Raw genomic sequence first — 21,823 nt, forward strand, 5'->3', positions numbered from 1 at the left:
TCCCCTTCAAGCTAGACAAGATTCGTTCTTTGTAGATATTTCGTTTGACGCTTATTTCGTGAGATATTTGGCCCCGTAACGATCAATGGACACCCTGAATAGTGGCTTCCTTATGTTCTCAAACACGGATATATCTTGTTTCCTTCATATGGTGCCTTATTTGCGATACTTTTCAATTAAAATGAAACACTGAATGAAGTGGCTAAGGTGTTAACAAACTTCAACAATTTAGTTGCAATAGACTGCACAGTCACAGCTTACGGTCCAAATGTCTACCACTGGGTGAATTAAAATATAAAAAATGACTGCTTAGACCGTAATCCAAATACGCCCACTTTGATGGTTTTTGCCGTATAATCATTTGAAACATTTTCATTTTGAAAGCGTGGAGCAATGTACGCAAAATAAAGCAATATCCAATGGCAGTCAACCTGGCAGAAGGTTACCATTTGGGCGGTTCAAATTTTTTAGCATATTTGGGAGGAGTGAGATTCACTTCACATTCCATGCGACCTCAAATTGTCTTCCGAAGTTTTCTTATGGTTTCAAGAGAATGATGAGCTGTCAATTTTTTCCCTCGTTTCTTATCTATATGAGTCCGTGATTGGTCTCTAACTGTCGATCTATACCGTAACTAGGCCACCTGGGGCTTAACACGTATTCGTTTCATTCTGATTATATACCTTTGTGAAACATACACAGGGTTGTAGTTATGGATGAGTTGGCAAATAGTACGTTATTTTGTTGAAATTGCCGACAACTACATAGAGCTAAATAAAATGGATTCATTTTGTGGTTTCAGTTTTGCTCTAGTCAACTATGCGAAAAACAATAAAAATTATTCACTTGTAGAGATTCGTTAAACCTAACGTCCCAGACTTACAGTACCACCACTCTTCTTGCAAAGACTTTTTATAGCGGTACCGAGGAGAAATTATCTTAAAACAGTCACAATTTTAAATGAAAATACTTCTTGCCGTTCAACAGTAAAAATGTCATGACTTTTAAATTAGGAATCGTCTAAAACTCTTACTGTAGAATACCTGCTCTGTCGTGCTAGATGGCTTGTTATATGCTTTTTGATGTGTTTTTGTTACTATTGTGTTTTAAGACGCCTGCGGATAAACAATTTTTTGTATGTTAGTTATATACCTCCTTGTGGAGCTGTAGAGGCGTTCACTTTCATTGTGTTCGCAGCCGATACGAATCCGATTTATCACCAGCAGTACGAGTCAAACTTGATTTTCAATAACATTCTTTGCTTAATTGTAGGTTTTAGTCCATTGAGTGCTAATTTTCGACGTAGAAGTTGTCTGAGCAGTCCTGTGTTTCACTTTACGTGCTGCGCTTAATACACATTAGTGGCTAAAACGGATAGGTAGTCACAGAAAACCCAAAATGTAATCTGAGGTAAAGAGGTACAATAAAAGCAGAAGCGTTAAATTCGTAATTCACATTTTCTACATTTATATTTTCAGAGGAAACGAAAATTCGTGTTTCAAGACTCATCGACGACAGGGTCTTTCAGGGGAGGTTAATAAACACTCACTAAACATGTCACAGCTGTTGTGTGGGTTAATTCAGCCATAAGCATTGATCTTTCAAGAAGGCGGACCCCGTAATCATTACAATGTTAAAAGCCGATACTTTGTTGTTATTTCACATTTCTTTGAAATAAATCTACTGATAAGAGCGAAGTTACTCAGATCACCGGATTACGCGGCTTCTGTAAGCTTCTTTAATATAAATATTTAACGTGATTTCATCCCATGCTGTGTGTCGGCGCCATGCGACACGATTAACGACATTAAAAGTCTTTTTACAGAATTTTGTACTCACGACGTTTCTGAGATCATAGATTCCATTTAGACATTGAACTTAATAAAATGATGCTTTTCAATACTGTGTTACAAATTAGACTGCCTTTCATTGTGTACAACTGTACGTAATACTTGAATACGTTGCATAGCAGCTTGTCAAGTAAACAGACCCGAAGAGGCGCTCATAATGTAAACACATCGGCACCTTGATTGTCGGAACTAAAGGCTACAGTTATCATATACCTGGTTAAGTCTTAACTATAAGATTATAATTATTCACAATACAAAACTGATTGTAGGTCAAGGCCTTAAGTGAAAATTAGTGAAAACCTCTTAACTATTGGTGTAGGTAAGCACGACGTTCACTAAGAGCTGCATATATGACGCCAGCTTGCAGATGCGATCTGCGAATAATAAACGAGAGACTAGCGATTAATTGCAATTAATCGTTTAATCGTAATTATTCTGGTAATCGAAATCGATATACCCATATTTTTTTCACGTCAATTTTAAATAATCGATTAGCCTTACAATTAACTATTTCAATCCCCCCCCCCTTTTATTTTTAAAGCCTATTGAGAGTTGACTAGCTGTCTGTCGCTTTTTTACGGAAAGAAGTCCGATTGCTCCTACTGCTAGTCGTGTAACATCGAAACACCTTGGAATATTTCCTGTCGAGTGTGTTCTCTTTACGACTGCTGCCAACATCAGCGATGTAACAGTGGTGGTGATGAAGCAGCGTAGCGAAGTCATGTAGTTTTTGTGTCAATTCATAAATAAATAAAGTAATACCATTTGTTCATTTGCCGTCAAGTAAGTTAATGGACACAAATATTTCGACATTAGAATGTAAATGTATCAAAGAGAATCAGGAAGAACAATTATCAAAGACAAATTTAACAAGAGCTGCTTAAAGTAGTACAGTACTGCCAGTTTAATCTTTAGAGTTGTCAGCCAACTTGAAACGCAATCTTTAATGCTGTCAGCCAACTGTCAACTGTATATTCTGATGACGCTCTTATTCATTTGTAGAGCGAAACCTCTATATAAAAAACACAGAGTCTGACTTGTGACTGCTTTCAAGAACTTAATCAAAAACGTTTTCAGAACGTCGAGAAGATCAAACTGTTGGCGCTGTGCACGATTTTAGATCCTCGCTTCAAGCGGCTCTATTTTCAAGATCCCTTGGCAGTAAATATTGCCGTCAGCACGTTAAACGTCACAGTTCGGAGGAAGAAGACACAGAAAGCAGCCGAGGTCGAACATTCACTCCAGTACCGGCTATTGCAGGTGACTGGAGCATTCATAAGACATTAGTTTCAATACAGCAGGAGCTTCCACATCAGCAAATAACCAGAATTTCGTCTCTGAGGTTCGCCTCTACTTACACCGACCTGTAATCAGTTGAAAATGACCTCCTCTACAATTCTGGAAAGACAATGAGGTAGTAAGTCCTATCCTGCGTAGTAAGGCTCGTAAAAATCTGGGACTATTGGCTTCCTCTATTCGTACTGAAAGCTTGTCTTCTAAGGTAGGGAACATGGCAACAACTCACCATACGACGATCAGTGGAAAAAAATTATGTAAATTAGTGTTCCTCAGCTTACTTCTGAAAAATTTTTGGGCTTGTTAAATTATTCACTAAAGTCTTTCTTTTAAAATGCAACAATATCAGCTATTTTTACTATTAAATGTGAAATAGGCGAGTATCTTTGCAGAAATAAAAAAAATGTAAATTTCTGTAAAGCTAAAAAATGGCAGTGACATAGTTCATAACACTGAGCAAACATTGTTGCCGGCCGAGCGGTTCTAGGCGCTACAGTCTGGAACCGCGCGACCGCTACGGTCGCAGGTTCGAATCCTGCCGCGGGCATGGATGTGTGTGCTGTCCTTAGGTTTGAGTAGTTCTAAATTCTAGGGGCTGATGACCTCAGAAGTTAAATCCCATAGAGCTCAGAGCCATTTGAACCAAACATTGTTAACTACAAAAAGGGAAATACAAATGTAATGGCATCGCTTTATTTTTGGAGAACAAACCTTTCTGTCACAAAAGTATACAGGACTGCTTTATACTCCTAAAAATAAACAAGTACCATTACAGTTCATCGATCATTAGGATAAAATTAATCGATTAATTTACATAACCGGTCATGCAGATTAATCGACTGTTACCTATAATCGTCCATCGCTATAGCAAACTGCATTGTCCAAACAGATTAATGTGATCACCTTCCAAAAGCCTGAATAACCACTTTAGCAGCGCGTGCCACTGCGAGACGCGCAGGCAACGAGTTAATGAGGTTCTGGAAGGGATGTGGAACCATGCCGACTCAAGCGCCGCGGCCAGCTGCGATAGGTTTCTCGGTTGAGTATCCACGGCGCGAAAAGCCCTATCTAGGTGGTATCATAGGCTGTCGATTAGTCTTAAATTATTGTAGTTTGGTGGCCAGGAGAGCGCGGTAAACTTATGCTGGTGTTCTTCAAACCATGTAAGTAAACTGAGGGCTGTGTTACACGTTGCATTATCTTGCTGGTAGATGCCAACGTGTCGAGGAGAAACAAACTACTTGCATGGATGGATATTATCCTAAAGGATAGATATATACATCTGTTAATCCGTTGTGCCTTCCAGAAAGACGAGATCACCGAGGGAATGCCACTTAAGCATTTTCCAGGTCGTACCGCTCCCTCCTCTAGACAGGACGCTTCAGCCGAGTGATGCTTTCAGATGTCTCACGCCGCACACGCCAACGGGCATCTGTCACTTGAAATGGCCACCTTTTGCCAATCAGTGGAATTCCAGCTGCGGTACTGGCGAGCTAATTCCAGCCTTCGTTGCCAACGAACAGCAGTCAGCATAGATGCACGAACCAGGCACCTGTTGCGGAGGCCCATAACGTTCGTTGAACTGTCTTTGAGGAGACACTGTTGGTATGCCTTTGGTTCATCTAGGTGGTCAGTTGCGCAACAGCTGCACATCTTTTCGCGCTTAGGCCGGTATTACACTATCAAATTTCTTCGTCAAAGATTTAATCAAAGATATGACCAAATATTCGGCAAATTTATTTGACAAAGATCTTTGACGTGGCGCTAAAAAGGGGTATCACACTGTCATCATATTTTTCGTCAAAGTTCAAGATGGCCGGCCGGTGTGGCCGTGCGGTTAAAGGCGCTTCAGTCTGGAACCGCGTGACCGCTACGGTCGCAGGTTCGAATCCTGCCTCGGGCATGGATGTGTGTGATGTCCTTAGGTTAGTTAGGTTTAATTAGTTCTACGTTCTAGGCGACTGATGACCTCAGAAGTTAAGTCGCATAGTGCTCAGAGCCATTTGAACCAAAGTTCAAGATGGCTAACAACAACAACTTGTTATTAACCGCAGCAGTTGCTTGTACCACAACTGCACTGTGTGCACATGTGGACGAGAAGCGGGGGAAAAAAAGGAAACGTACCTGGGTGAAGCCGTGGGTTATACGACGAGACGATAAAAGTATTCAACAAAGCTTATTACGTGAGCTTATAGTGGAGGACATCAAGTCGTACATAAATTACCGTACTTAAGAGTGGATGAGCATACATTTCAGTACGTGCTCAGTGAAGTGTATCCTCATAACACAAAGCACAATACCTACTTAAGAACTGCTGTATCTGCAGATGACAGGCTCACTGTAACACTCCGATTTCTTGCTACAGGAGAGAGTTACTCTAGCTTACAGCATACCTCTCGAATACCACTGTGCACATTAACGAAAATAATACCTGAAATGTGTGCAAAAATTTATAAAGCACTAGAGGACCAGTGTCTGAAGGTAAATAAATGTTCAATACACTTTATGTGCATTAAGAACTATTTTTATTTTATAAGCAAATCAATTACATTTTGTGTCCGAAAACCGTATCTCACGACCAATAACCTCCGCAATATTTTTATAGCTCTCCAATCTTCTTAATCGATTTTTGTATTCAGGGTGCCTCACATTGTAAAGTGCCTCATCAGCTTCATACATCTCTATTAATTTCGTTGTTGACGGTACACACCAATTGTATTTACCAGCCATGTTTATAAACACACTACAGATGACAGAACGCTGAAGCGATGCTAGCGCTCCACGTGGTAACATGTCACATTGCAGTGAACAGAAGACAAGCCACTTTTATAATCAAATCTACAGCGAGGCCCTAGATTATATAGATCAAATTTATTTGACGACAGGCAAGATTTGAGAAAGTGCCCTCTTACACCATCAAACTTCTTTGACATAAATATTTGACATATCAACTTTGGCAAAGAAATTTGATAGTGTAATACCGACCTTACACGTCTCCGCAGCCGTTGCTCACGCATGTCATCTATGGCTCGTGGTGCACCACAATGCCCTTGGCGCCGTTTTGGGATAGGGCAGATTTTCAGTGCGCGATACGCTTTAATCGCGACGGCACGCCTGCAATTTAAAAACTTAGCCTTTTAGGAAGTGCTTCTACGCTTTGCCCGGAAGTCAATGATCATGCCGTTTTGTAAGTCAGATAAATTGCCCCGTTTCCACATTACAACAATAACTGCACTGTATTCCGCCTCACCCGACACGCTTAATTTACCCTCTACTGCCGTCTGTGAGTTGTTGCTGCACGTTGATGTCAAACATAGGCGATGGGCGCATTAATGTGACTGGACTCGCGTTCGCGAGTGTACACGAAACAGCCAGAATGTAACAAATGATAAATCAAACTACTGTTACACAAGGTATGTAAAATGACGCGGAAATATTCAATAACAACTTTTACAAGACGGTCATTATGTTTTACTAAGATAGCGTGATATATTTCTGTTGAATTTTCAGCTCTTTTCATAAGTCAGAGATCGTCTACGGCCTACTCGATCTATTCCAAATCGAATACGATAGAAGGAAGGCCCTTTGTTCATAATAACCTAAATTTTCACGTAATAATAGTTGGTTCTAATGTAACGTACCAGCCACATTTGTTGGAAACTACCCATCTTTTTCCATACAGATCGTTTTGCATGAATTACTTTGATCATATATCTTCGTGCGATTCAGGCTTTTGATATTGTCTTTCTCGTTTAGAATTATCCCCGGATTTGCTAACGCACTGGAAGTCACGACCACCTCTTGTTCGCAATGACATAACAGGTTTTTTGAGGGGCGGGGTGGGGGTGGGGTGGGGGGGGGTAGCTTCCATGAAGTCGTCTTCCTAGGCCCGATATGAGAAAACTGTTCAACTTTCTTTTCGATACGTTCTTTGAAAAGCATTCTGAAGTAACAGGCATCACAGTCAACGACGAAAAAGGTCTGAAAACCTCGGTTCAGGTAATTTCTTTAATTCAAACAACAGTGTTCCGTAACGCAGTCGCTGATTTTGGCTGTTATTGGATGAGAAGCAGCTCCATACCAGCTTTATGTGAGGCAAGCAGTCAGACCGCGGAGACGATAATTTGTAATTTCACAAGAGAGCTTGTTTGTACACAAGACGGCCGGACAGAGCAGCGCAGTCATGGTGACATTGCAAAAAGACCATGCAACTACGAAGCGGCCTGCGGAGTATTTCCACACCATTGAGACACGAAGGTGTTGATCTGTACGTGCTTGGAAGCAATATATCGGCATAACAAGCGTGCTATTAATCATTACACACAGAGGCGCCAAAGAAACTGCTGTAGGCGTGGGTATTCAAATGCAGAGATACGTAAACAGGCAGAAGACGGCGATGCGGCTGGCAACGCCTATATAAGACAACAAGTGTCTGGCGCAGTTGTTCGATCAGTTACTGCTGCTACAAAGGCAGGTTACCAAGATGTAAGAGAGTTTGAACGTAGTGTTACAGTCGGCGCACGAGCTATGGGACACTGCACCTCCGAGGCAGCAATGTAGTGGGGATTTCCCCGTACAACGATTTCACGAGTGTACCGTGAATATCAGGAATCTGGTAAAATATCAAATCTCCGACATCGCTACGGCCGGAAAAAGATCCTGCAAGAACGGGACCAACGACGACTGAAGAGAATCGTTCAACGTGACAGAAGTGCAACCCCTCCGTAATTCTCTGCATTCTGTGAAGGTACCTGAATCCTATTTTGAGCCTCTAACTCATGCGGAATATTGACCTTCAGCATCATTGGAAATTGTAGAAACATTGTTTATTTGTTTTGTAAAACATTTAGCACGACGCAGTGCTTATCTGACTCTACTGAAATGACGTCACAAGCCAGGAGACTGAAAGAGGCAGACTCAACTGAAAGTGGGAAGCAGCTGTGCACATATCCGGAGAGAAAAAAATGGTTCAAATAGCTCTGAGCACTACGGGACTTAACATCTGAGGTCGTCAGTCCCTTAGAACTTAGAACCACTTAAACCTAACTAACCTAAGGACATCACACACATCCATACCCGAGGCAGGATTCGAACCTGCGACCGTAGCAGTCACGCAGTTCTGGACTGAAGCGCCTAGAACCGCTCGGCCACAGCGGATATCGGGAGTGTGTTGCGTTAGTTAGTGCAGTTTTCTCTTCTTCCTTTTTCCTGGCCTCATCCCGTGTCTTCACGGGATCGGCGTGTTATTCTGGAGTTGGCAGTGATAGCGGTAGAAGGTGGCCAGAAGTCGCCCTCCCTTCCTTCAAGGACTCAAAGTTGTGTACCCCACCTGTCTACGATTAATGTTGTCCGTGAGAAAGTGTGAGAACGTTTTCGAAATGTTTGCGAATCGTACAACTGCGGCGGAACTTGAGTACCAGCCCAGTATTCACCTAGTGGGATGTGGTAAACTGCCTAGAAACCATATCCAGGCTGGATGGCACATAGGCCCTCATCGTTAATGCCCCGGACGGATCGGAATGGGGCCCGCGCGCCTCCCTGAATGCCGGAAGGGCGTGCCAACGCGCGCGGCTACCTGGCCGTAAAGAGTTAGTTGCTGCAGAGAGTTTGATAATTCGATTTTATTACATAGTATGGTGGCAAGATTGACTATGGCAAGTGGAAGTGCAGCAAGGTGTCTTTGTTTTTATATTGAACACCAATAGACAAATATTTCGCGAAATTTTTGTTCGTTATTTATAAACTTACGATCACCTCAAACAAAATGAATACGTAGACCAGCAACGTTGACAATCCAACGACCACAAGACGAGTATATCTACGAGAGTTACGGAAAAAAAATTGTTGATTAGGGGCTCAGCAAATAGAACATGGTTTCAGAAAACATCGTTCTTGTGCAACGCAGCTAGCTCTTTATTCGCACGAAGTAATGGCCACTAACGATTGGGGATCTCAGGTTGATTCCGGATTTCCGGAAAGATTTTGACACCGTTCCTCACAAGCCACTTCTAATCAAGCTGCGGGCCTATGGGGTATCGTCTCAGTTGTGCGACTAGATTCGTGATTTCCTATCAGGATGGTCGCAGTTCGTAGTAATAGACGGCAAATCATCGAGTAAAACTGAAGTGATATCAGGTGTTCCCCAGGGAAGCGTCCTGAGACCTCTGCTGTTCCTGATCTATATAAATGACCTGGGTGACAATCTGAGCAGTTCTCTTAGGTTGTTCGCAGATGATGTTGTAATTTACCGTCTAGTAAGGTCATCCGAAGACCAGTATCAGTTGCAAAGCGATTTAGAAAAGATTGCTTTATGGTGTGGCAGGTGGCAGTTGATGCCAAATAACGAAAAGTGTAACGCGATCAACATGGGTTCCAAAAGAAATCCTTTGGAATTCGATTACTCGATAAATAGTAAAATTCTCAAGGCTGTCAATTCAACTAAATACCTGGGTGTTAAAATTACGAACAACTTCAGTTGGAAAGACCACATAGATAATATTGTGGGGAAGGCGAGTCAAAGGTTGCGTTTCATTGGCAGGACACTTAGAAGATGCAACAAGTCCACTAAAGAGAAAGCTTACACTACACTCGTTCGTCCTCTGTTAGAATATTGCTGTGCGGTGTGGGATCCTTACCAGGTGGGATTGACGGAGGACATCGAAAGGATGCAAAAAAGGGCAGCTCGTTTTGTATTATCACGTAATAGGGGAGAGAGTGTGGCAGATATGATACGCGAGTTGGGATGGAAGTCATTAAAGCAAAGACGTTTTTCATCGCGGCGAGATGTATTTACGAAATTTCAGTCACCAACTTTCTCTTCCGAATGTGAAAATATTTTTTTGAGCCCAACCTACATAGGTAGGAATGATCATCAAAATAAAATAAGAGAAATCAGAGCTCGAACAGAAAGGTTTAGGTGTTCGTTTTTCCCGCGCGCTGTTCGTGAGTGGAATGGTAGAGAGATAGTATGATTGTGGTTCGATTAACCCTCTGCCAAGCACTTAAATGTGAATTGCAGAGTAGTCATGTAGATGTAGATGTAGGACAACGACGTATCTGAAGTTAAAATCGTCTTGGCTATTAGGCTGCGTCATGTTTCTTCTAAAATGATCGACGTTTCGACCCCTCTGATGGGATCTTCCTCAGGATCTTCTGGTGTCCACTACTGCTAGAACACAGACCAGTGCCGCGTCCTCTTATAAAGAGGGAGTTTTCACGCGTTCGTGCTAGAGAAGTGACATTATTGGTTAAGATTCATATGGCTACGATTGAGCCGGCCGGTGTGGCCGAGCGGTTCTAGGAGCTTCAGTCTGGAACCGCGCGACCACTACGGTCGCAGGTTCGAATCCTGCCTCGGCCATGGATGTGAGTGATGTCCTTAGGTTAGTTAGGTTTAAGTAGTTCTACGTTCTAGGGGACGGATGACCTCAGATGTTAAGTTTCATAGTGCTCAGAGCCATTTGAACCATTTGAGCTACCATTGATGGGCCATAGTCATAGGCTAATATTCCCGCTCTGATGCAGAAGAAGGGGTGTTGGTAGCTCATCTCCAGTGGATACCATTGGCGGCCCATCGTCATGGGATAGAAAAGCACTACTCCAGACATGCTGGAGAAGGGTTATTGGTTCAAATGCCTACTACCACTATTGGTTGGTCGTCATCATTGGCTAGATCCGAAATGCACAGAGCAAGAGAGGGAGAATGTTTACCCCAAATATTATTGTCCGTCGAGGTGACTTGCAGTGCGTTGCTTGTGTCGCTCACACACCGCGGCCGCGTATTTACTACCTTGACGGGGGGGGGGGGGGGGGGGGGGGGGGAGCCACGACGCCGGAAACCTACACCGGTCCTCTCTATTGAAATTAGATATATTGTTAGAAATTTCAATTGCTTCTCGGATCTTTCTTCTATAAATGTTTGTTTCTTTAACCAGTACACGTACGTTATTAAAATCGATGTCAGAAAAACAGTTCTCATGATGTTCCGCTACTGCCGATTTTGGACTTTGTTTTAGCCGCATGTGCCGTTCGTCTTCCTTAATGCATTCTTTAACAGTTCTTCCTGTTTCGCCTCTATACACTTTGCTGCAGGCACATGTCAATTGATAGACGCCTGCATTGTGGAGCCAATCAGGTGCATCCGTTTTCCGTCGGAAAAAGTCTTTTATTTTGTTTTGACTAAACAAAGATGTCTGAATACCATTTTTCTTTAAAATTCTGCTCATGCGGTCAGTGACCCCTGACGGAGTGAGAAGGCGGTTCCTCGTCATTCTTATTAGCGGTATAAATATTCCACCTAAAAGCCGCCGGCCGGTGTGGCCGTGCGGTTCTAGGCGCTTCAGTCTGGAACCGCGTGACCGCTACGGTCGCAGGTTCGAAACCTACCTCGGGCATGGATGTGTGTGATGTCCTTAGGTTAGTTAGGTTTAATTAGTTCTAAGTTCTAGGCGACTGATGACCTCAGCAGTTAAGTCGCATAGTACTCAGTGCCATTTGAGCCTAAAAGCCCTGTCGATTGAATAACTATCATACCCATGTCTCTTTAAAAAATTCAACTCCGATTCCAAGTTGTCGTCATAGCTGATACGGAAGGCACATAAGACAGGAGTATTGAGTACTGCTTGCTTCTGGGCTGGGTGGTGGTGGCAAGTGGCATCTAAATACCTGTTTGTGTTAGTCGGCTTTCTGTACACTCTGTGACCTAGAGTGTTATCGGATCTTCTGTATACCAACACATCTAGGAACGGGAGATCGACCTCACTCTCAACCGCCAAGATAAATTTAATTTTGGGGTGAATTCCATTTCAGAAATTGTGGAACGCACGAAGTTCTTCTTCGCCGTGTGGCCATGTAACAGATGTATTGTCCACATAGCGGAGCCAGCAAGAAGGCTTCAAAAGAGCAGAGTCGCACGCCGGCAAAGTGCCGAATAAAATCGGCAGAATCTTGCGTCGACGTAACATCAAATGCGTTTCCCGTGCACCCACGAAAATGCGTGCGCCATTAGGTACACTGAAAGATGACTTGGGGTCTCTTAAAAAGAGTGTCTATCGTTTACCATGCAGATTCGGTAAGGCATGCATCCGGCAGACTGTGCGGAGAGTCGAAGATAGGTGCCAGGAGCACGAGAGGCAAACCGGACTCACTTAAAAAACTTTGTGTTCTGCCTTACGGCTGGTCTTGTAATGGGGGAAGCCTCATCAGAGAGGCCCACCGCATGAGAGTCTAGGGAAGTGATTTCAGTGTTGGTTTCCCGTTGCCTTCCACTGAAGATGATGAAATGATAATGAGGACAACACAACAAGCAGACCCTGAGCGGAGAAAATCTCCGACCCAGCCGCAAATCGAACCCGGGCCCCTTGGCGTGACAGACCGCCGCGCTGACCACTGAGCTATCGTGGCGGACAAACTGGACTCGAGCAATCAATAAAATCTGCGGTTGTTGAACACTTCATAACTACAGGGGACAATGAAATACGAAGAAACGGAGGTGCTAATACACACCTCGCCCTTTCGGCATTGTGTTCCAAAGGAGTTTTCTGGAATTCGAGTGGCCGACACCCTAGTCAATAGAGAGAATGGCTTTTACTAAACCTTGAAAGCCAAATGAAGTCAAAGCGACGGGGGCGTCAGAAGCACTGTGGAAACAGAGTTCGAGCCCAGTATTCGACGATTGCAAACCCTCGCAACTCCGTCCGTCGTGAACTGAGACCAGGCAGTGAGGGAAGTGGGTGGAAGCGATAAGAGTATAAAAGAGGTGGTACGTAGCGAAGTCGCTCATTCTACAGGAATCATCTGAAGAGCACAAGGTGCGCTGTCGAAATATCGTCTTTCGTAAATGCCTGCACCCGACTAGGCACCGGAGAGCAATACAAACAGTTGATTTGCCGAGATAGCTTAAGGGGAAGTTTACTATCCGAAAAAAGCATGTTCTTTGAGAATTTTTTTCTCGGGATGTGTTATAGATATCAATTTCAAATTTGGTCAAAATGTTTATTGATATTTCCTCTACAAACTCGAATTTTTTCGACCGGAAATGTCGAAGAGTGAAGGCGGAAGTGCCGTCGGAACGAAACAAAATTTCGATGTAGACCTCCATGCGCGGTATGTCACAGGTCAGTCGGCTCGTCTGAAATCAAAACTGAGTTGACGTTTGCGAAGTATATAAGCTTCTTTAGGAGTTGTACCTCGCTTAAGCTATTTGGACCATACGAAACAAATTGGTGGCCATTTGAAAAAAAAAAAAAAAATAGGGTTTTTCCTTCGATTTTTCGACTTCGTCGGCCAAGTAAAAATATTTATAGTTGATGGATCGGAACAAAAGTGATACAATTCCTAGACAATTTAGTTAGCTTCGTCGGAAACAAAGAATCATGCCAATCGGTTCATTAGCTTTGAAGTTACCACACCGCGCAATAAAAAAAAGCCATTTCGAGAAAAACGCATTTGAATTTTGACTACATATAAATGTAATATTATGCAACGTATGTTCAATCTACTATTCCGGGTCCATAAACTAGTCCTTCCTCTTTCTCATAGAGGGAGTTCTGCTCGATCTGGGCCATCTTGCGCTGCTCCAGAGCCGCTCGTACGGCCGGTGACAAGCGGTTTTCGGACGCTTGAATCCGTTGGTCGTCCGAATGCTTGGCGAACTGCGTCGAATAGAGCCCCAGGGTGACGTCCATCGTTGTCATGGTCTTCAGAATATTGCTGAATACCCTTCGTTGAAGCTGATCACTGCCAGGAAAGTCGCAATCTCCACAGTCTTCGCACTAGAATGCAAATGCTTGGGGGCTAACTTCCAAACACACGCGTTCAAACTTTCATTTGAATTTTGTGTGTTTCCTCCCGAGCACCGGTACAATAACTCATCCTCCTAAAGAAAAAAAAAAAAAACTGGTGCGTGAAAAAGGCCGATTTCAGGCAGGTTCATTTTTTTCTTCAAGCGTGAATAACAAACATTTCCGTTCCGTATTCGGAAAAACCGTTTCAGGGGTGGATTCTAAACACTTTTATGGAACCAAAAATGCAGTTTAAAAAAAAACGATTTTTTGAACCAAAAGATAGTAAACCTTCCCTTAAGAATTCACAGGAAGAAAAAATTTTGTGGTCCTGATTTGGATGAAATAAAATATGCAAAAATTGGTTTTCCGCGAAATAGAAGTTACTACAGACTGCCAAAATTCCGTTAATCGTTCATCCACATCTACATACATCTTCTGCAAGCCACCGTATGACGCATGGCAGAGGGTGCCACGTACCACCTCTACTCGTTTGCTTTCCTTTTCCACCCACAGACAGAGCGATGAGAAAACCACTGCCTACATGCCTCCACATGAACCCTAATTTCTCTCACCTTATATGCGTGGTCCTTAGGCGAAATGCTTATTGGCGGCAGTCCATTTTTCTGCTGTCGGCCTCGAATGCCGGTTCTCCAAATTTCCTCAATAGTGCCTTGCTGAAGGAAAGTCGCCTTCCCTCCAGGGATTCCAATTTGCGCTCGCGATGCAGTCTGTAATACTTGCGTGCTGATCGAACCTGCGGACAACAAACCTAGCAGCGCCCCTGAATTGCTTCGATGCCTTCCTTTAATCCGACCTCTTTGGGATTCCAAGCAATCGAGCAGTAGGACCTACTTAAAAATGTGTTCTATACTCAGTCTCCTTTACAGATGAACTAAACTTCCCGAAAATTTCTCCCAATAAAACGAAGTCGACTATTCGCCTTCCCCACTACCAACATGACGTGTTCATTCCATTTCATATCGCTTTGCAACGTACATTCAGATATTTAATCTATGTGACTGTGTCAAGCAACCACATTGCTAAGGCCGTACTCCAACGTTACGGGATGGTTCTTCCCACTCTTACGCTTAACTTACGTTTAGAGGCAGCTGCCATTCATCACACCACCTAGAAAATTTGTCAAAGTCATTTTGTGCCCTCTTACAGTCACTCGACGACACTTCCCCATACACAACAGTGTCATCAGCAAACAGATGTAAATTGCTGCTCTTCCTGTCCGTCAGATCACTTATGCATACAGAGAATAAGTCCTTTGACACTTCCCTGGCGCTCTCCTGATGACACCCTTCTATCTGAAACTTCCTGGCAGATTAAAACTGTGTGCCAAACAGAGTTTCGAACTCGGGATCTTTGCCACGAAAGGCAAAGGTCACGAGTTCGAGTCTCGGTCCGGCACACAGTTTTAATCTGCCAGGAAGTTTCATATCAGCGCACACTCCGCTGCAGAGTGAAAGTGTCATTCTGGAATCATCACCCAGGCTGTGGCTAAGCCACGTCGCCGCAATATCCTTTCTTTCAGGAGTGCAAGTTCTGCAAGGTTCGTAGGAGAGCTTCTGTAAAGTTTGGAAGGTAGGACACGAGGTACTGACGGGAGTAAAGCTGTGAAGACGGGGCGTGAGTCACGCTTGGGTAGCTCAGATGGTAGAGCACTTGCCCTCGAAAGGCAAAGGTCCCGAGTTCGAGTCTCGGTCCGGCACACAGTTTTAATCTGGCAGCGAGTTTCATATCAGCGTACACTCCGCTGCAGAGTGAAAATGTCATTCTGGACCCTTCTCTCTGATGAACACTCGCTGTCGAGGACAATGTACTAGTTTCTATTACTGCAGACGTCTTCTAGCGACTCACACATCTCGGAACCTATTCTGTATGATCGGACCTTCTCAACAGTCTGCAGTGGAACACAGTGTCAAAGACCTTCCGGAAATCTAGGAATGTGAGATCCGCCTGTTACCCTTCATCCATGGTTCCGAGGATATCATCTGAACAAAGGGCAAGCTGAGTTTTGCACGAGCAATGCTTACTAAATCCGTGCTGATTTCTGGACGTAAGCTTTACTGTCTCAAGGAAATTGCATGTGTTCAAGAATTCTGCAGCATACCGATATTAAATTTATCGGTCTCTAAATATGGGGCTCTATTCTCCTACCTTTATCTATACAGGGGTCGTCTGCGCTGTTCTCCAGTGGCGTGGACTTTGCACTGGGCGAGATATTCGCGATAGAAAACAAGCTAAGTAAGGGGCCATTACCGTAGAGTACTTTCCGTAAAACCGAACTCAGATTCCATCTGGAGCTGGGGTCTTATTTGTTTTCAACTGTGGTATATAACATCTTCCTGCGTGAATGATTTCTAAAACGCGAAATTTAAAACGTCGGCTTTCCTCTTCGTGCTACACGAGACTCATCGACGAGTGAATGGATACAAGCCTTCGACTACCTTAGTGATTTTAAGTATGACCAGAATTTTCTCGGGTTCTCTGCAAGATGTTTCGTTAAGGTATGAAGCAGGAAGTTGTATGTTTCGCTCATCGTTCTTTTTACAGATGCACGAATTTCTCTTAACATTTGCCTGTTGTCAGAGCGTTTGAGAGCTAAATGCTAACTCAGTTCACATCAGCTTCCACCAAAAAGCTCAGCCGAATAAGCCCATATAAAGCAGTTACGTTCTACGTCATTTGCAAGAGGACCTTCGCCCAGTACTATACCAAAGATCTTTTATTTAAGATTTTCGTGGTGCGTGCCCTTTGCTGTGAGGGCCCTTGATAGACTACTCGTAAATATGAGATTGACAGGTAGATCTTAATAATATGCCTTGTCTGTGTAAGCGGTCTACGAAGCTCACCAAGCGAGGTGGCGTCGTGAACTACATGACTGCTTACAATCGTAGGACCACCATCCCCGTCTCATAATCTATTCGTGTGTTTTCAGTGGTTTCTCAAAACCACTGTAAACGAATGCTGGAATGATTGGACAACCGCGCTCGATTTCTTTTGCTATCCTTCCTCAACTGACGACTTCATCGTCGACTGTACGTTAAACTCTTATCTTTCGTCACTTTTCTGTAGCTGATGATGTTGCAAAAAAATGTATCGGTCCGTATCCGGGTGGTGTAAGGGATCGTCTTCACCATCACTTGATCTTCAGGTGTGCATTCTCTCATTATTATACTGTGTCTTGGGCTAATCTCAAACCAGTCTGCAATGTTTCGTCACTACTGATCATAATCGTTTGTGAGGTTGACGATAGTGCCCTTCTTGAAACTATTCGAGTTGGCTATGCTTTGGTGCTAGGTTCTACCTTTTCCCTTCTTTTCATTTCCATAATCCACCATACCACCACTACACTCAAAAATCCTTATATGGCACTGACTCAAACGTAACACACAACGCTGACGAAAGAAGGTGGGTCATACGTTCTCTGAACATCCATGAAAGTAGCCCGTCGTAATAACGAGGCACATCCTGTAAATAGATGAGAACCTGGGACCTTTCATAAAACATGTGTGAATAACAGAGGGCGCAACAATACAGACATATTACTGAACTTTCAAGCACATTGTACAATTAAAAATTACTATTACGTTGAAAAAGCCATATACTGAAGTCCATGTACTTACCAGAATTTCCCAGAAACAGCTTGCAGAAATCGTCGAAACTCCCTTTATAGCCTTCGAGGAGCTTACAATGATGGTAGTAGGAAACACACGTGTCCTTTGCATTGCGGGCCACGTATATTACCTGTAGATCAAGGAAAAAGTGATCTTACTGTGTGCAGAAGCTAATACTTCATGCAGTACCAAACCAATCACTACAGATCTTATTAACTTCCTCAGTCCTTATGTAACATATACGCTACAACCATTTTTTTCAGCTTAGGCAGTTAACAACCTTGCTGTGCCTGATTATAGTGAGTACTTTACGCCACGTGCTTTCTGTAAATTGCCTGCTTTCGTTTTTGCGAAGTAGGTTGCAGCACCTGACTAAAAAAAGCTGTTTACCACAGTGTCAGCATGGCTTCGAGAAATGAAGGTTATTTCTGCTTTTTTTAAATAATTCCGAAGTAGAATGTGTTTAGAACATGCTACAATGTGTTAATTTATGCTACGCTATCGACTGATTCATTGCTCGTGATTGCTTATTTCTACACAACAATACGGTGTTTTATCTTTTTCGATATAGCGCTGGTCCATATTCAGAAACGACCTACACGTTCACATTCACAAGAGAGGATGCAAGAAGATGAAGAGAGTGAAGTAGAAGGGAAGGAACAATGATAAAGATAACGCACTTCAAGTGAGGAAACGCACCAGAACATCAGAGCCGTTGCCATCACCAACAGCAAGGACGTCCACGTCATGAAGCTACCCAAGATGATGAATAAAAACACGGGGAAGACTTTTCATATTCGTGTTACCTTCACGTAAGAATATCACATTTGTACAATGCACTAGGTGCAAAACTTATCTCTGTTTCGGAAAAGAAGAAATTGTTTTCAAATGGTTCAAATGGCTCTGAGCACTATGGGACTCAACTGCTGAGGTCATTAGTCCCCTAGAACTTAGAACTAGTTAAACGTAACTAACCTAAGGACATCACAAACATCCATGCCCGAGGCAGGATTCGAACCTGCTACCGTAGCGGTCTTGCGGTTCCAGACTGCAGCGCCTTTAACCGCACGGCCACTTCGGCCGGCTAGGAATTGTTTTCTGAAATGCTATAAAGAAATACCAGAATTTTGAAAAAAATTCTGGTTATGTTTCCAAATATAATAAAAAATAACATTTCGTGATCCTAAGTATATTTATGTATTTCAGTTGTCAATTTATAAATAAAATCCATCAAAGCAATCCCAGAAAACATGTTATTACTGGGATCAAAGACGTATTTGAGTCCTAATGTCATGCTACATGCTGGAATATTTTGGTGAATCACAATAAGTTTTTTAATTTAATATTTTAGCTTTATTTTGTCCCAGAGCAAGGCACTTTTTATCTACAAAGTCTGAACTCAGCACAGAGAAGGTTAATGCTTTTAATAGGAAATCAAAACGGGTAAAACATTTTGTATAATGCTCGATTAACATTACAGTATATCATTACAGGCATTCATTGAGAAGCACAATAAGAATGTCTAAAAATCACACATTTGATGACACATGGTAAACTCTTTCCAATATGACTTTGGCATAGATACCTTGGGCTTTACTGATCCATCTTGTATCTGCCGAGGCAGCAGCTCCCAGGGAATGTGTGTCTTTATAAAACGCGGCGAAGGCATCTCGTCGATGTACTTCACCGAATTTGTTACATACAAGGGCAACTTCAAGTCGGGGATTCTGGGCAGAATATCTCTGTAGTCAAACAGGGGCGAGTGTCTGAAAATGAAGCGACAATTTGACGTTAGAAATCTAAATTATGTCTGTGTCTATTATTAACATACAAATTAAACAGTAAACATCTACAGACTGCAAAGTTTTCAATACACGAATTTCATGATTTTCATTGAAAGTGTGTCCGCAGCTGCTGTTAATCGTTTAAATGCCGCATGCAGATGCCATTTCGTTGTACAATCTCGGTCTTAGACTACTATCAAATCGTCTATAGCTCTGATATAATTAAATTTTCCTTGAGACATTTCAGTCTCATCTTTATCAATGTTAGAAGCTGAAGAAATAAATTAAAATTTGTGGCATGGCCACGATTTGAACCCAGGTCTCCTTGCTTAGCAGGCAGGTGTGGAACTGCACGGGCTACCCTAGTCCAGTGCCCTCCTGCAGGTATCTTTAGGGAAAAATGCCTCGATACCATGTTATGCTATACAAATTTCTGCATCTATGTATATTTCAATAGTAACCACTGTCACTGTGCTTATAATTGTTGGTGTCGCTGTTGTCGTGTAATTAGCGCTGGTGCACGTACTATCGCACTCAACATACACTTTATGGCCGCAGACTTGTAGTGACTTGTATGGCATAACGTGCCACCAAAGATTGTTTTTGTAGAAATACTTGATAATGGTCTAAGACTGAAACTGTACAATCACACAATGAACAGAAAGAGGAAAACGAGAGCTGCAGGTGACACTAAATCTCTTAAACCGGTATAATCATTAAATACATAGGGACTTTAGAAAGTACGTTATACATGTCTTTACACGCTAAAACCTTTGCGAATTGTTAGAACAGGGTATATGTTACAGGTTTCCTGAAGACACAGTTCTGTTGAAGTATGGATAAGGTGGAAGCGAAATGATGCGGCAACTGGTAATGTACTGTAAATTTAAAGTACTCAGGACAGTACTTTTAAATTGCACACAGATTCACTGTGAAATTCTGGCGGTATACGAAACAAACGCAATGCCAAGTCCAGCCGTAGTGAAATGTTGTCAACAAATTGAGCAAGGCCGCACTGATCGGGAGCCCAGATCTCTTGGTATGCGATATCCATATTTTCGGCAAGTAAAAAGAATATCTGGATGGAAAGAGGTTTTCCAACGTTGAGCACGTTCACATATCGGTTCTCTAACGGCTCCATGTGCAAGGAGCAGATTTCTGTCGTCCAGGAATTGAATGGTTGGTAGAAAGAACCGATCACTGGATACAGAGACTCGCTGACTAAACTAAAAATCTGTGTTACAAGCCGGCCGGTGTGGCCGTGCGGTTCTGGGCGCGTCAGTCTGGAACCGCGTGACCGCTACGGTCGCAGGTTCGGATCCTGCCTCGGGCATGGATGTATGTGATGTCCTTAGGTTAGTTAGGTTTAAGTAGTTATAAGTTCTAGGGAACTGATAACCACAGATGTTAAGTCCCATAATGCTCAGAGCCATTTGAACCATCTGTGTTACATTGGAGTGTAGTGTAACATTCAATAACAGTTACTTAGCCTACTGTAATAATGTGTAATGTACTTTTTGAAATCCCTCGTACATACAAGGACTGTAAAAACGGGTTTGCAAAGACAAAAAAGAATTTTCCAGTAAGAAATTGTCTTAGACCGGGCGCCCCAGATTACCATAGCAGGAGGAGCTGCGAACTATTTCCTTACAGCTGAAAATGAAACGGACAAAAGGCACAGAGAACCGTGCATTTTCGGAGATCTGCTGGAAACTGGAGCCAATGGGATAAATTTCTGAATTTCAAACATAATGATTCTATAAAATGTCCTTAAATACAACTGTCAAGACTTGAAATTTCTTTTGTTGGACGGGCTGTTTGTGATATTGCACCGATACTATAATACCATGAAAAACTTATAGGTACTGACGAATTGGAGCATTTCTAAGAAAAGAAATTGCGTTTTGAAGGATAATGAATGTGCTCAAAAATACCCAGCTAACACTGTAGCGAGCTAAAAGCTAATTCTCCTACTCAGCGATTTTTAGAGATAAAAGGAGGGAGCCACCGTGGGAAGCACGTTGGCCAGTGGCAGCTGCAAAATTGCTTCGTGGTCTCCGGTACGCAAGAGCACAGCGAAAAAAATTAAGTAAAATTAGGATTTAACGCTCTACTGACGATGAGCTAATTTAGGATAACATTGTAATTTATTTCACGTAAGCATTATGTAAGGTGAGACAAATTGTTGTTATTTCCTCAGGTATACTCCAAATTACAAGATGTGAGGCATTTCTATGGATGTGCCACTGTTAGAATGATATAACATGGATGATGCCCTAGATAAAGCCACTGTAAACTGAACGAACTTTCAAAACTCGTTGTATAATAATTAAACCATTGTTGTTAACAAAACAAATGTAATTTGAAAACTGCTTTCTGTACTGTTATATAGTGCTGACGTGAAACCACAACGTCCCAGATATTAGAAACTGAGAATAACACCATTTAATCGAAACAACTTGCTAGCGGACATTAATGTTGGG

At 42.6% G+C, this 21,823-nt stretch overlaps 1 protein-coding gene and 1 non-coding gene across 3 annotated transcripts in view; one reads left to right on the forward strand and one right to left on the reverse strand.

Moving 5' to 3' along the window:
* Nucleotides 1-21,823, reverse strand: part of LOC124789579 (luciferin sulfotransferase-like) — a 172,269-nt gene that overhangs the window by 25,828 nt on the left and 124,618 nt on the right. For both annotated transcript variants that reach the window (XM_047256986.1, XM_047256985.1), the window contains exons 3-4: nucleotides 19,142-19,322; nucleotides 17,566-17,686 (exon numbers count right to left, since the gene is read on the reverse strand). In XM_047256986.1, coding sequence (XP_047112942.1) covers nucleotides 17,566-17,686; nucleotides 19,142-19,322 — 302 coding nt within the window. The remainder of the gene's footprint in view (nucleotides 1-17,565; nucleotides 17,687-19,141; nucleotides 19,323-21,823) is intronic.
* Trnas-cga lies at nucleotides 15,575-15,649 on the forward strand. Its single transcript has one exon. It is a non-coding gene; the product is annotated as a tRNA-Ser (tRNA).

Source organism: Schistocerca piceifrons, chromosome 3 (assembly GCF_021461385.2).
Source record: "Schistocerca piceifrons isolate TAMUIC-IGC-003096 chromosome 3, iqSchPice1.1, whole genome shotgun sequence".
NCBI classification, from domain to species: domain Eukaryota; kingdom Metazoa; phylum Arthropoda; class Insecta; order Orthoptera; family Acrididae; genus Schistocerca; species Schistocerca piceifrons.